Here is a 16,252-nt window from a genome sequence, read left to right on the forward strand (position 1 = left end):
ACAAACACTGCTAGGAGTGGTTCCTGAGCCAGGAGTAAGTACAGAGCACAGCTGGGTGTGAGCCACAAACAAACAAATATTTCTTGTCTTGGTCTTTTACCTATCCAATCTAGTCCTTGGAGGTTCACTTCTGTTGATTGTATAGGATGAGAATTCATTTCCTTTCTAATTGGGAAACTAGTTTTCCTCTCCTAGATTTTCCTTTCCCTCTTAATTGATGGGAGAAATATTACTTATACAGTAGGTTCTTATGCATACTTGGGTTTGTCTCAGAACTCTGTTGTGGATTGCTGCTCTCTTTTCTTAGATACCAGTATAGTTCTGCCTTGTTATTTTACAGAACAAGTACCCATCTTCATTACGTTTTCCTCCTTGGGCCACTCCCAGTAGTGCTCAGAGGTTACTCCTGACTGTGCAGGATTTACTCCTTGCAGGCTCAGAGACCTATATCAGATGCTGGGTGTCAAACCCGGGTCTACTTCATGCAAGGCAAGTGACCTACTGGCTGTAATATCTGCCTCTGTCACTTTTTAAGTGTTACTTCATTATTATTTCTCATGAACTTGTAGAATAATTTTAACAAAAAAATATTACTGACATCATATTATAAATTAGAGCAAACTGAACTCTCTACAATAGTCAGTTTTCTTAACTTGAGTGCAAAGAATGTCTCATTTATACTGATGGTACTTTAAATGCCAGTTTTAACAGTTTAAGATTATCTCCATGAAAGTCCTTCATATTCTTTATTTCCTAAATGCTTCTATGTTTGGCTTCTATGTTATATTTGTTGATAAGTTTTGGGGATGGTTTTTTTTGTTTGGTTTGGTTTGGTTTTTTGGGTCACACCCAGCAACATTCAGGGGTTACTCCTGGCTCTATGCTCAGAAATCTCTCCTGTCAGGCTCAGTGGACCATATGGGATGCCGGGATTCGAACCACCGTTGTTCTGTATGCAAGGCAAACGCCCTACCTCCATGCTATCTCCCCGGCCTCTGTTCGTTGATATAATGAACAGGATCTTTCTGTTATATTTTCAAGTTATTACTGGTATAGATAAGTATCACTGATTTTACTTTAAAAGCTGACTTTTCATCATTTTCATTTTCTTTTTTGTTTTTGTTTTTGGGCCACATCCGGTGATGCTCAGGGGTTACTCCTGGCTGTTTGCTCAGAAATAGCTCCTGGCAGGCATGGGGGACCATATGGGACACCGGGATTCGAACCAACCACCTTTGGTCCTGGATCGGCTGCTTGCAAGGCAAACGCCACTGTGCTCTCTCTTCGGGCCCCATTTTCATTTTCTTAACTCTTGGTAACATACTGAACCTTTGAGAATCTCAGTGTGATTGCTTATATTTAATACAAGTGGATGTTGTGTTTGGTCCCTTCTATTCTTTACTTCTTGTTTTCTTTTCATCCCTTCCCTTTATATCTGCTCTCCCTCACTCTCTTCCCAACACATTTTTTTCTTTTACTTTTAAAATCACTGATTTCCAGGAATCTCAACTCCTTGCATATGTTGACATAATAGGGGTTCAGGGCATATTTTTGTTTTTTTTTTCCTCCTAATTTTTATTATAACACCATGATTTACCAAGTTCATAATATAATCATTCAGGCATTAAATGTTCAAACACCAATCCCACCACTAGTGTAGACCTTTTTTTTTTTCATCAGTGTCCCCAATCCCCCACCCACCAGCATAGCCTGTCTCCTTGAAGGCACAACAAATTTACTTCATATTGGTTTGTTAATACAAAGGCAAATGGAATTATCAACACTTAGATCAACACAGGTCAGTTTGAAATGCTTGTTCTGTCTCTCTATGATGTTATTAAAGTTAGAGTCTATGGGTTTACTTGATTGTGGTTGATGCTAGTTAAACCTTCTGTGTTGCTGTGTAGGCTCACTGAGGTTGATATATTACTATGGAACTTCTCTGGTAAAATTTCACATAATACTGTGAGTTGACACTACTATATGATATTGAATATTGCATGATTCTGTGATCCAGGATTAATAGATCTAAAATAAATGTGGCTTGAGAGTTTGATAAATGGAGCTATGCTGTTTCTTTGGGAGGGTGGCATTCAGCTGCCGAGTTCCTACAGACAGGAGAATGTGCCCCTCTGTGAGTGCAGGTCAAATTCTTCATTCTTGTCTTGTTTTCTACCTACCCTCTTTCCTCACATCCTATTGAAAGGTCACCTCAGTGTACTTCTCAATCCTTATGCTGTTTGAATCCTAAACTGGTTCCAATGTCAATGAGCAATTCTTCATCCAATTCAGATGGGAGTGGGAGGGATGTAGCAGGAAGAGGAGTCTTGTTTTTATATTTATTTATTTATTTATTTGGCTTTTGGGTCACACCTGGCAGTGCTCAGGGGTTACTCCTGGCTCAGAAATTGCTCTTGGCAGACCTGGGGATCATATGGGATGCCAGGATTTGAACCACCGACCTTCTGCATGCAAATGCCTTACCTCTGTGCTCTCTCTCCGGCCCCAGGAGTCTTGTCTTTATTTACCACATTTCCCCAGCAATTCTGGGTCAGCTGCTTGACTTTTTTTTTTTTTTTGAGAGAGTGCTCTGTTGCTTTTTTATTATTTTGATTTGGGGCCACACCCAGTGGCACTCAGAGCTTACTCCTAGCTCTGCACTCAGAAATCACTCTTGGCAGGCTCAAGAGACCATATAGGATGCCACAGATTGAACCGGGTCATCTTCGTGCAAGGCAAATGCCCTACCACTGTGCTATCACTCTGGTCCCTGGTGTTCCACAATTCAAGTTCTCACATTCTTACAACAAAATGGTGAATAGAATTATCAAAAAACTAATTCAGTTGAAAAAAATAGTTCAGTTAGAGAAAACTTATGAAGATTATTATATTTCATAATACTCTTACTATAGTCACTGAGGATTTACTGAACTGTTGACTGCTAGCTGGCTTTCTATTACTGCTTTCTCTCATTGAACTTAATGGCCTTCTCTGCAACTTTCCCATCTGATTTGCTGTGCCACTACTGGGCTCAGTACTAACACTCCTTACTGCAAAACATCTCCCAGTACCAAGAGTTGAAAACTCCACAAGATTTTCCTATTCTCATGCCTGTGTTTCTGAATGACTGACTGGCTTATAAGTAAGTCAGAAAGTTCCACAACTTCTCTCCAAGACCTCCTTGGGTTTGATTTGCTAGAGTGGCTCGTGGAATTCAGAGGAAATTAAAACTTACTGTATTTTCAATTTATTATATAGAATATAACTTGGAACCATGTAGGTAAAAGAGATGCAAGGGAAAAGGCAAAGAGCTTTCATGGCCTTGCCAAGATGCCACTGTCCCAGCATTTCCATGTGTGAGAACTGAGACACTCTCAGCCCTTCCCTTTTGGGTTTATGTGGCAGTTTAGTTCCATGGGCCTGATTAGTTAAACCATTAACCATTAGTGATTGGTTCATCCTTTTGCCCCTCTCTACTTCCTGGAGGCCTACTGGTAGGACTGAGAATATTATTCTTCCAGTTCAGCTTGGTTCCCCGACAAACCAGTTTGTCTTTACATGCTATCCAGATATTACCTCATCCATGTTCACCCATTCTGGTTGAAAGGGGCTAATTAGGGGCTGGAGCGATAGCACCGCGGTCAGCACAGGACGGACCCTGGTTCAATTCCCGGTATCCCATATGTTTGTTCCCCTGAGCCTGCCAGGTGTGATCTTTGAGTGCAGAGCCAGGAGTAACCCTGAGCTGCTGGGTGTGACCAAGAAAGGAAAGAAAGGAAAGGAAAGGGGAAGGGGAAGGGAGGGGAAGGGGGAAGGAAAGGAAAGGAAAGGAAAAGGAAAGGAAAAAGGAAAGGAAAGGAAAGAGAAGAGGAGAGGGGAGGGGAGAAGAGAAGAGAAGAAAGAAGAAGGAAGGAAGGGGAAAGAGAAAGGAAGGAAGGAAGGAAGGAAGGAAGGAAGGAAGGAAGGAGAAAGAGAAAGGAAGAAAGGAGAGACAGAAAAAAGAAAAGAAAGGAAGGGAAAGAAAGAAGGAAATAAGGAAGGAAAAGGAACAAAGAAAGAAGGAAGAAAGAAAGAAAGAAGAAAGAGAAAGAAAAAAAAAGAAAGAAAGAAGAAAGAAAGAAAGGAAGGAAGAAAGAAAGAAAGAAAGAAAGAAAGAAAGAAAGAAGAGAAAGGAGAAAGAAAGCAAAAAAGTAAAAAGACTAAGAATGCATAGGTATCTGGGGGCTGGAGAGATGGCACAGCAGTAGGGCATTTGCCTTGAACACAGCTGATTCAATGGTGGTTCGAATCTCGGCATCCCATATGGTTCCCCGTGCTTGCCAGGAACGATTTCTGAGCATAGAGCCAGGAGTAACCCCTGAGCGCCACTGGGTGTGACCCAGAAACCCAAATTAAAAAAAAAAAAAAAAGCATAGGTATCCATTTCTCCTTTGCAACTCTGAAGCAAATTCAAATTATAAAACAAAACAAAACCAGTTTCATTGTTATTGCGGCTCAGACAATGACTTTACAAGCTGTGAGCAAGGAACAAAGATAATGTTTATTTCTTACCAAAGCATCCCAGCCCCTTACTGACTTCTGTTTCTTTTCTTCCTGAAATATGTTTCTTACCATTGTTTTTTTCCCTCAGTATTCTTCTTTGGTCTGCTCTCCCTATGGTCCAGTCCTAAGCATTTAAATATTCGCGTGTTCCTTAGGCCTGTGGTGACCTCCTCCTCTTCTGGTCTGACATGAGTGGAAAACAGAATTTCCATGCCTACCCAAAATTTCAGTGCACTGTCAGTAGGTTCTGACCTCAGCCAGCTGCTTAGATATCCCACACATATCTCTGGTTCCTAACATCCTGTTGCTTCAAGCTAGAAACCAGGGTGTCATCTGTACTTGTCTGACCCTCTGTCCACCCTTCCTTTCTTCTGACTAAAGCACACACATCTTTACGCCTCCCTCAGCATTGGTTAGAATCCTATGTCTCCCACCCCTGGATAAGGCTGTGTTCTCTGCCAGATGCTTTCTGGACAGCTGCTACGGCACAACCTAACACCTTCTCACCCTCTGTTTTCAGCCCTCTTTAGTGCGGGGGGGGGGGGGAGGGGGAGGGGCGGGGGGAGGAGGATAGTTTCTCTTTAGAAGATATTTATGAGGGGGTTGGGGGAAAAAAGAAAGTATTTATGAAAGATCTTTGTCTTTTTGGGCCACTCCTGGAGACACTCGGTGGTTACTACTGGCTCTATGCTCAGTAATTGCTCCTAACAGGCTCAGGGGGGACCATATGGCATGCTGGAAATCGAACCCAGGTTCGTCCTGAGTTGTCCACGTGCGAGGCAAATGCCCTACCACTGTGCTGTCATTCCGGCCCCAACTTTTAACGTTTTTTTGTTTTGTTTTGTTTTGTTTGTTTTTGCACCACACCTAGCGGTGCTCAGGGGTTACTCTTGGCTCTGTGCTTAGAAATCGATATTCGTAGACTTGGGGGACCACATGGAATGCCAGGAATCAAACCCTGGGTCCATCCTGGGTCCATCCCAGGTCAGCAGTATGCAAGGCAAACACCCTGCTACTGTGTCAGTGGTAGTCCGGCTATCAGTCCTGCTCCAGATCTTTCTTTTAAGCCTCACAATGATTCTGGGAACTAGAACTAGATCCCTGAAACAATGTTCCTTTCTTCCTCATTACCTCTCTCCCTTTCCTTCCCCATTACTCTGTTTTATAGTTCAGTGTAGTTATTTCTAAAATTCCTGTCCAGCCATGTCAGCTTCCTGTTCCAAAGCTATCAGTGAGTGGTGCTTGTTAGAGTCCAGAACCCTAACTTAGCCAAGTCTGTTTAATAGGACTGACTCCCTTTAACCCTAGCAGTCTTGCTTACAATGTCTTTCTCTCTTTTGAAATGAGGCTCCATGCTGGATTTTTTTCTTCCTGTGTTGTGCCCTGCCCTCTCCCCTCTGAAGGGCCTCAAGCAGAGACATTTGCTCCAACCCAAGCACTTTCCTTCATCACATTTGTTCAGCTTTGATCTTCCTCCAGGAAACCTTAGGGACCCTCCCAGCCAGGCTTCACCCATGCCTCTTTTAAGTTTCTGTGACTTTTAAAGATATATTTTACATGTATTGTAAACTCTTTGTGCCCAGCATGGCCCCTGACATATGCTAAATGCCCAATTAGCATTTGTGGGGTAAAGTGAAATACTCCTTTCTTCTAAAAATGTGCTGATTTACTGAATTTATTTGACCTAGGGAATATATATATATATATATATATATATATATATATTAAATCTTTACTAATAACAGTCAGCCAAGCAGCCAACCTTTCTCCTTCCTGTCTTTCCTTGATCCTTTTTACATGAATATGTGTCGAGTACCTTAGTGCTAACAAAATTTTGAAATAAAAATGACTGAACTTTCAGAAATTGGAAATAAAATTAACTTCGAGTAGTACTCTGAACCCCAAACCCTTAGATGTGACTGGGATGAAACAGCACTTCACGGAGCCTAGGACTGGGGCCAGTAGCTAAGTTGATCCCCAGGCTATTACTCTCTTAGCCAGTATATCTTCAGTTCTTGAGAACTACTAGAAACATGGATACTGCCAGCTATTTCTGGTCCTCAGAATCCACGTATAAGTTCCCTGCCTTTAGCAGAAGGCAGAAATGTGGGATGTTGTGTTGCTGAAATAAGATCAGGTTGAATTCTCATCATGCAAAAGGAACAAGCTTTGTTCAACCTAATGTAAAAGAGAAAAGGACTAACTGAGATGTCGCTTTGTGCAGGAGAGGTAATAAGTTTTTACGGTTGGCAGAGACATTGTGGGACATGTACCACTTGTATTTGGTAGCATCTGGCAGATTTGGTAGAATATTTATATTTGGTAACCATCAGTTTCCTATCACAGCCTACATATTTTCCAATTTATGAATAGTAGTTATGGTTTATTTGTGATTTTTATTTATTTATGTTTGGGTTTGGGGCCATACTTGGTGGTGCTCAGGGGTTACTCTTAGCTCTTTACTCAGAAATTGCTCCTGACAGGCTCTGCGGACCATATGGGATGCTGGGGATCGAACCCAGGTCCATTCTGAGTTAGCTACATACAAGGCAAATGCCCTGTTGTGCTATCATTCTGGCCCCTTATGATAATTTTAAAATCTCATTTCTTTCCAAGGATTTTCAATATGGTAAAAGTTCATTTGAATCATGTGAAATTGCTTGTTTTTATGTCAGTAAGTTAAATATCAGCAGATCCTTGATATACTTGAAAATCCTATGATTCAGCCTAATATTTTATGGATAAATGCTCTGTAATATTCACTGCATTTGGCACGAGGTTTTTTTGTTTTTATTTTTTTTTTGTTTTGTTTTGTTTTTGTTTTTGGGCCACACCTGGCGGTGCTCAGGGGTTACTCCTGTCTGTCTGCTCAGAAATAGCTCCTGGCAGGCAAGGGGGACCATATGGGACACCAGGATTCGAACCAACTACCTTTGGTCCTGGATCCGCTGCTTCCAAGGCAAATGCGGCTGTGCTGTCTCTCCGGGCCCACAAGGTACTTTTTTAAATTTCAGTATTTACTTCCTTAAAAACGGCTGAATTTTATGGTTATGTAGCAAATGACTCAACAAATAAAAACATATTGAGTAAACAGGTGGTTGAGTATTTCTTAGTGAATTTAGAAGTATCTCTGAAACAACTAGTGCCTTTCTGGGCTGTTGGTCAATTGTTTTGTTTTTAATCTGCAAACTTTGTTTTCTTCTTAGGTGCTCTTAAACATACCTAAGGTTTATAGAGCCCCCTTTGTCTGCCTAGAAAACTTGGACACAGTCATAAACAATTCCATAAGAAATACCATGTAACCTTTTCGTGCAGTTGCCCTCCCACCTTTTTTTGCTTGTTTTTGCCAACCTCAGTTCAACAGATTTTTATGTAAAAAATGGGGAAGCAAAGCATTAAGATCATTTCTTATGAGAGGCCTTTTAAAAATAGGGCTTTGCTTTCAGTGAGCCTAGCTATGACAAAGCAAATTGATGGCACTGATAGGCTAGTGATGTCATTATGATGTCAGTACTCCTACTAACCCTGCTCTTGCTTGCTAGTTTGGAACAGTTTACATTGCCCTCTGATAGGGGAAACAGGACAGTTCTGTATGCAGAAGCTCATCATGGCTGTAACAGGAGACGAAACAGGTAAGAATTTTAAGCAGGGTAGTAGACTAATTCTGCAAAAGACTCTTTGAAGTTTAGGCAGATGATTTAGGGCCACTTGTGTATTTAAAGTATATGTATTCACTTTTCCAGTAGCTGAGGAATAAGTTTCTTTTAGTTTCTCGTTCTGTCTTTCTGGCGTTTTTTTGTGGAGGTGTGCTAATGTTTTTGTTTCTTTGCTCAGTGATTATATTTGCTTACTGGATCAAGGCATAATCTGTCACCCCCTCTTACCCTCTACCCCCCCCCTTCTGCTCTACTAAAATAAAGTGGTACTTCATCTGCGACCTGTTAAAACTTAAGGCGGCTGCAAGCCAAAATACAATTTGTTCCAGTTGGTTTAAGAAAAGGAAAAGAAGAAGAAAAAGACAAAAAGGGGCAGAAAGAGCTTCCGATCTCATTGCCAGGCACAAATGTAGCGCCAGAGCAGACTAGGAAGAGCCAGTTAGTTCGGGATGTTTGTGTTTCTTTCCTCCTTCATTTCAAATGGTCTGTTCCTCCGCTACCCGAGTTCAAAGGGCTGACGTCATTGCATTTCCTGGAATCAGGTTTCGGCAGGGAAGTGGAAAAGTTAAACTCCAAGCGAGCTGCACATTGACGTCAGCCCCGAGTCATGCTGCGATTTAGTCAGTTCCTTTCTGCTTTGTCAAGCGCTGCTGACAGATTTAGAGTCTTTAACTAGCTCACCACTGCCTCTTTTATCTCCAAGATCTCTTAGGCTCTGTAGCTTTTCTTGTAAGCTTGCGTTGCCCTTTCTCGGTGGTAAGTATCTGCTTGACCGCTGGGGAACGCCGGAGGAAGCCCGTCCCGCGCGCCGCAGCCAGCACAAGTCCGGTCCAGAGCTGCTGCCAAGCCGCGTAGGGTGCGGTGAGCACAGCGGAGCCTCTGCACGCGCCGGGCTGGAGGGGGGCCCCACCGGGTCTTTATCTGCCCTGGGCTCGCAGTCGGGAAGCCGCGATTCCAGGCGCACCCTAGCGTGCAGGCAGGGAAGTGCTTGGCCGAAGATGGTGCCTGCAGCCACTGCTTCAACGTGGCTTGGTGCTCTTGGTTACAGGTAGTGATTTGGGCTTGGTCGCTAATGCCTCTCAGTGTTTGCAACGTTGTGTAGGCCGTGGCATCTTATTTCCAAACCCCTAGTCCACTGCTAAGTTTACAGTGGGATTCATGAAGAGTGATTTTAAGCAGCTTCACCATAAGTTAGTCTACAGTTAGTCAAGTCTCAGCCCACTAACTTTATTTTAATCTGGGTCTCTCAGTCCCAGATAAAAATTATTCAGGTTTAGGGTTTTGCTCTTTCTTATTTATTTATTTATTTTGCCACACATCTTCAGTGCTCAGGGGTTATTACTACTGACAGTGCTCAGGGGACCGTATGGGATGCTAGACATCTAATCCTGGTTGACCACTAGCAACGCAAATGCCCTATTCACTGTACTATCACCATGACCCAAACATGCTGTTATTTTGAGCCAAGAAAAAAGGTGTATTGTTTATAAGTTTTACCTCAAAGAGATGTTGTTGTTCTTAGAAAAGTTTTAGGGGTGTTATTACAGATTGTAGAAACTCTAAAAGATACACAGATGGCTTACAATAATGTTAAGTACTACAACTTTTTTTTAGAACTAAAGGCATTTTATGTATATATGCATTTTTACCAGTTATTAGTTTATATCTTTTGTAAGTACATCTGCAATTCCAGTTCAACTTTGACTTGTCTAAGGATGAGATCATAAATAATAAAAAAGTTTATTTGAAAATATATGGAATATATTTAATGGTGAGGTGAAAGTTTAAGGCATAGACTGAATAAAATTTTAAAATATTTATTGTTTATAAGTGAATATTGTCATAACTTTTTATAGAAAAATTATGTATCATCCTTGAAGATATTTAATTTTTTCAAACTAATGCTGACACGTGATTTAGATTTAACCCTTTCCAATTTAGAATGTTCAGAAATGCTGAAATTTGAAATGTTAAACTTTCTCATAAAATCCTTGTCCTTTTATAAATGATTATCTCGGAAATCTGTCAATTCCTTTTGAAAATGAGACAAAATGGTTTGGTTGTTTTTTTGTTTTTTTTTTTTAAATATTTTTCTTTTAGGAGTTTAGGGAACACAGGCACTGAGGGGCTCTCCCCAGATCATTCTTCCTCCACTGTTATTTAGTTGTGATGTCAGGGGATTGCACTCTGGCCGAGGTGTCTGAGGATGGTCAGTGATTCGGGCAGTGCCGGGACTAGAACCTGAGGCCTTATGGGTGTGCATAGAACTCTCAACTACTGAGACACATCCCAGACCCTCAGAGCCTTTTGAAGGTATCAGAGAGCAGCTTAGAATCCAGGCCTTTGATTCTGCCTTCTGGGCTAATGGTAGGTATTGGGAAACAATAGATTTATTTACATCATTGCAAACTTTCTCACCCTGACCAACATTTTCCTTCTTGGTACAGGTGTGTGTGTATGTCTGTGTGTGTGTGTCTGTCTGTCTGTCTCTGCGGTCTGTATGTTAAAGTTATATAAAGCATGTCAAAAATCATGGTTATTACTTTTATTTTTATGTACTGTAAATAATGTACTCCTACCTTTCTATTTCTTTATATTATTTTTTTTATTTGTTTGGGGGCCATATTAACTATGTGTGCTTTCTCAGAGCTTATTCCTGGCAGTGCTTGGGACCATATGGGATGTTAGGGATCAAACCCAGGTCTGTCTTGTGCAAGGCAAATGCCCTATCCACTGTACTATTGTTCCAGCCCCTTATGTTCTCTTCCCCTTCTTTCTATTGGTGATATTGTGATGATGATGGGTGTGTGTGTCCCAATATGTTTGTGGTACCAGCATGTTTAGTGTGGGACGCTTGACCTTCATTTTTCTTCCTTCTCTGTAGGACTTGCACATGCTGTGCCCAGGGGGACTGTGCTCTTTTGGTCCTTGGTCCTGTGCTCATTCTTTGGTTTTGATGTTTCCATGCCTGCCAGGGGCTTTGCACTCCTGGCTGTTCGTTTTTATCAGCTGTGGTGCTTGCCAGAGGTCTTGCCCTTGAGCTGCAGTGCTTACACAACACCTGAGCATGGTGCGATCAGAAATCACTTGTGGACTCTGGGGTCACAGAATGCAAAGCTACAGGTACAAAACAGAGCTGGGTCTGGGTCCATGTGGTGTCACCATATCAGGCACTGAACTCAGCCTTGCCATTCAGCCATCTTCTGGCTCCAGCTTTGACCCTCCTATTTCTTTTCTGAATGCCACTCTGAACCCTGGCTTTATGACTCATTCCACAAGTTTGAAAAGTCTATTTAGTCTAGAACCAAACTCCTAACAATAATGACTGGCCTGCCTAGATAAGGTTTTAGGGAAAATTACTAGTAGGATCATCTAATCAAAAGAAAAATTATCTATAGTTCTTTGAATCATTGTGTCAATTATAGTTTTAACTTTTATTGGAAATATTTTTGGCTTTATTCATAGGTAATTAGGAGTAGAATACATTCATTATTTATTTATTTATTTTGGTTTTTGGGTCACACCCGGCAGCTCTCAGGGGCCACTCCTGACTCTACACTCAGAAATCGCTCCCGGCAGGCTCGGGGGACCATATGGGATGCCGGGATTCGAATCACCATTTTTTCTGCATGCAAGGCAAACACCCTACCTCCATGCTATCTCTCTGACCCCTAATACATTCTTTTAAACAGAATCTAAAAATACTTTTGTAGGAGTCTGAATCTCTAACTTGCTGATAATAAATACTCTAACATTGGCATTTGGAAAACAGTATCAGAGTTAATATTTTATCTGTGAGAACAAGGATGTATTTCACCTTTGTGGAAAAATCATTACTGGAAATTACTCTTTTAGGAATTTTTACGTGAAAGAGTGATTTATATCAGGTTATACCAGCCTCTTGGTAGAAAAACAAGTTACAGTCATGGAAACAAGTTACCTCTCTTGTGTTTCACTAAAATTCCAAATCTGAGAGCTGGAAGAGAGTACAGTGGGTAGGGCACGTGTATGCAGTCAATCTGGGTTCAATTCCCAGAAACCTGTATGGTCCCTTGAGTCCTACCAGTCATGATTACTAAATGCAGAGCCCAGGAGTAACTTCTGAGCCTTGCCAGGTGGGGTCTGAAAACCAAAATAAATTAATTAAACTCTAAATCTTTAAGGAAGGTTGACTGAAATTGCTGTTAGACTTGTTTTTTTACTATTGCTGAAAAGACATGAATGAAATTTAACTTGGTATAATTGTCTTACTTTATCCTATGTTACATGCTTATATGAATATATTGCCTAATAAAGTAATTACAACAATACTTTGCACTTTAGTTAACTTTAAAGTCAAAATAATTTAAGGTTCCAAATGTGGTAAATACAGTCAAGGAAACCATTGAGGAGGACCCTTGGATCAGGTTTCATCCTAGAAACCAGTGCTGGATGCTCAGGAAGAGCCACCCTTTGCCTACATTCTCTCTGAGAAACTTCTGGCCCACCTACCCTTCATGTTCCATTCAACAAAAACATGGAAAGAAGATTATTGGCTCTTCCAACCGCACAAAATTAGCAAGTGGTACTCTAGGGCCAGAGAGATAGTACAAGGATTAAGTCACGTGGCTTTACATGTATGTGTATAATCCTAGTTTGGTCACTGGCCTGCATATGGTCCCCCAGACATCATCAGGAGTGACCTCTAAGCACAAAGCTAAAAGCCCTGGGTACTACAGGTACTAATTTGGATGTGGTCCAAATTAAAAAAAAAAAGTTCACATATACTGATAAAAAAGTTCACATATACTGATGAGTTGGCACAGTCGGAAGGGAAATGCCACCCCCAGACTCACATTGTGTTCCTGACAGCCCACAGGGTTACACCAAAGGTGCACGTGGCCCAGAGCAGGGTGTGATGTCTATTCTAGGAGCCAAGATGAATCTTTGCCCCTTGTTCCTCATGTTCTCATCAGTGTGCCAGGAATTAGCTGGATGGATGGCTGGACTCTCACTTTTCTGTCCCTTTGTCTCATCCCTTGAGACAGGCAACTGAACTAATTGACAGATCTAGAAAAGACTCAGGTCAGTGCCGACTACTCCAAAGCATTTGGTCTAGTTCCCTTCTCTATTCCTCCATTAATCACTGATTCTGCAGCCCCTCACCCATTTTGCAAGACTTTCTAGGGGCTTGGTTGGATGCTCTGTTCATGGATCCTTTGTTTGGGAAAAAATGTGGGAAGAAAAATCTAATTTTCATTGAAAAACTCACATATTCTTTTGCACACTACTTATATATAACATCAAATGAGCATTACTCTAAGTGAAAATGGGATCTTTCTAGAATATTTGTACTTTCATAGGACATAAATTTTAAATCTCAGTATTCATAATTTATCTTCCTTTACACAGTCTTAAAAAACTTTTATTTTCCTACATGACCACACTGGCAGTACCCAGGGCTTACTTCTGGCACTGTGCTCAGGGATTGCTTCTGGAAGAACTCAGGATATATGGGATGCTAGGGATAGAACTGAGTTGGTTGCTGCAAGGCAAGCACCTACTTCTGTACTATCTCTCTAGCCCCTGTGCAGACTTCTTAACTCAAAGTTTTTCAGTTAGTAAATATCTCAGAAAACGTCCCCTTATGTATAACTTAAATTTAATGACCGTTTTATATCATTTATATTATATTGCTAAAAAATTTGAAAATATTTAACATGAAAACAATCATGTAGAATATGATTTTTCTTAGAAAAGGTGGGACAATGAAGATGGGGAGTTTTTGACTATATAAAATACCAAGCCTAATTTGGATATTTGAAACACTGGTATGATAGTAGGGTAGGAGATGTCTTAAGAAAGAAGTGGAAATGACAATTGTTCCCTGGAATTAGAACAAAATGCTCTCTGCTTATTTGCATGAGTGGCCAGGATCATCCGTTGTACCTGGGGTTTGTTACTTGTAGGGAAATGACATATGACAGTAGCAATGCCATCTATTACAGTGTTCTTATTCAGTCACTGTGTTCAGTTCCTCAGAAAGCACAATAAATAAATCATCACATAAAATCACCATCATTTGGCATGACTAACTTTCATTTTGGAGGCTACCAAGATGATTCAAGGCTTTTGGCTGTTTTTTTTTTTTTCCCTTTCCTATTGGTTTTAAAGTTATTTTTCTGGTTAATATCACACGGATGAGCTTGCATCATTTGGTTTATTTTGATTCTCCATTGCAGTGTTCTTTTTCTAAATGATGACATATTATTCTCTAAAGGGATATAACAAAAGTAAGAATTTTTAGTTACCTTTCTTTAAAAATAAAGAAATAAGAGCCATACATTATAATCACTCTATTCCCCAGATTTGTTAGAAGGAAAACTCCAGGGGAAAATATATTTATGGATAGTATCTACTTCTTAACTTTTATGTGGTTTAAGCATAATTTGGAACATTGTCTTTCAGAACTTAAGAAAGGGAAGAGGAAGGGAACTAACATTTGCTGAATGCCAGGCACTGTGCTAGACACTTTGACATACATTACAGGGTTTATTGTGAGTATTAAAATAAGATACTGTATCCCCATTTTACAGATGAGGAAACTGAACTTGCCCCAAGTCACATGGCTGGTAAGTGCAGAGCTGGACTAGAACCCAGACTCCATATCCCATACTTTTTCTACTGTACTGTGTTTTAAGCTTTCAAAGAGAGGTATGAAGTTAATGACCAAATTGAGAGTTCTAGGGATTTATTTTTACAATGAAATATTTATTAAGTCTGAAGCATTTTCAGGAGTTAGGTTAGATACACATAATGACTAGAATTCCTCTGCTTCTAAAAAGCCAGATTGGATAAATGAGAAATACTGAAGGGAGGGTATAGGAAATAATGATTTTCATCAAGAAAGTATAGTGTGAATGATCCATTCACATCTTGCAGGGCTTTATTGACCATTTTAATACAATAGCATATAGCAGTAGCAATAGTAATAGCTAATAAGTCTTGTAGTAGTAAGTTCCTTATTTTAGATATTCCTAAAGACTGGTGTGGGGAGTGTACAAATGGGTTTGAACAAAATCTTGGAAAGTTCAAAATTTACAGGGGCTGGAGAGATAGAGTAGCTTGCCTTGCACTCTGAAATCCCCAGCATTCTGTAGGGTCCCCCAAGCTTGACAGGAGTGATCCCTGAACACAGAGCCAGGAATAAACCCTGAGCATCGCTGGGTGTAGCTCCCCTCCCCCAATTTATGGTTTTTTGGGGGTTTTGTTGTTTGTTTGGTTTTTGGGGGATTTTTTTTGGTTTTGGATCACACCCGGCAGCGCTCAGGGGTTACTCCTTGTTCCACGCTCAGAAATCGCTCCTGGCAGGCTGGGGGGACCATATGGGATACCGGGATTTGAACCACCAACCTTCTGCATGCAAGGCAAATGCCTTACCTCCATGCTCTCTTTCTCTGCCCCCCCCATTATTGTTTTACTTCATAGAGTTGGTAGTACAACTACCAACTCTAGTCTCCAGAGGATACCAAGTTATAAAAAGATATTGACCTTTAATAGAATAGTCATATGAGAATGCCATCAAAGAATGTCAAATGATTCTTTGCACTGGAATTCTAGATATCTGATTTGCTTTAAATTACTATTGGACATAATAATTATAAACTTATATACTAAGATAAAAACATAACTTTCTTTAAAAAAATTTGGGGACCGGAGAGATAGCATGGAGGTAGTGTGTTTGCCTTGCATGCAGGAGGACAGTGGTTCGAATCCCAGCATCCCAGATGGTCCCCTAGCCTGCCAAGAGCAATTTCTGAGTGTAAAGCCAGGAGTAAACCCTGAGCACTTCTGGGTGTGACCCAAAAGCAAAAAACAAAAAAAACAAAACAAAAAAAAACCAACTTTTTGATGTTAGTATTTTCTTAAAATGAGGTTTTCTATGACATTGCTTTTTTAATGTATTTATTAATAAGGATGTATTTTGAGATATGGCATTTATCCATTAATATTTATTCAGTGAACACTACAAATATACCATCATACCTATTCTTTGGGATCTTACAGAAAGTTAC

The 16,252-nt window shown here is 40.5% G+C and overlaps 1 protein-coding gene across 11 annotated transcripts in view; it reads left to right on the forward strand.

Annotated features, from left to right (window-relative positions):
- Positions 1–16,252, forward strand: part of CREM (cAMP responsive element modulator) — a 94,905-nt gene that overhangs the window by 65,403 nt on the left and 13,250 nt on the right. For 3 of the 11 annotated variants that reach the window (XM_049776559.1, XM_049776561.1, XM_049776563.1), the window contains one exon: positions 14,774–14,809. The exons of 2 other annotated variants lie outside the window; for them this stretch is intronic. In XM_049776559.1, coding sequence (XP_049632516.1) covers positions 14,774–14,809 — 36 coding nt within the window. Of the gene's footprint in view, positions 1–8,093; positions 8,175–8,777; positions 9,247–14,773; positions 14,810–16,252 lie in introns of those variants that run through there. 6 more of the 11 variants (XM_049776565.1, XM_049776567.1, XM_049776568.1 and 3 more) reach the window with 6 other exon arrangements.

Source organism: Suncus etruscus, chromosome 7 (assembly GCF_024139225.1).
Source record: "Suncus etruscus isolate mSunEtr1 chromosome 7, mSunEtr1.pri.cur, whole genome shotgun sequence".
Taxonomy (NCBI): Eukaryota; Metazoa; Chordata; class Mammalia; order Eulipotyphla; family Soricidae; genus Suncus; species Suncus etruscus.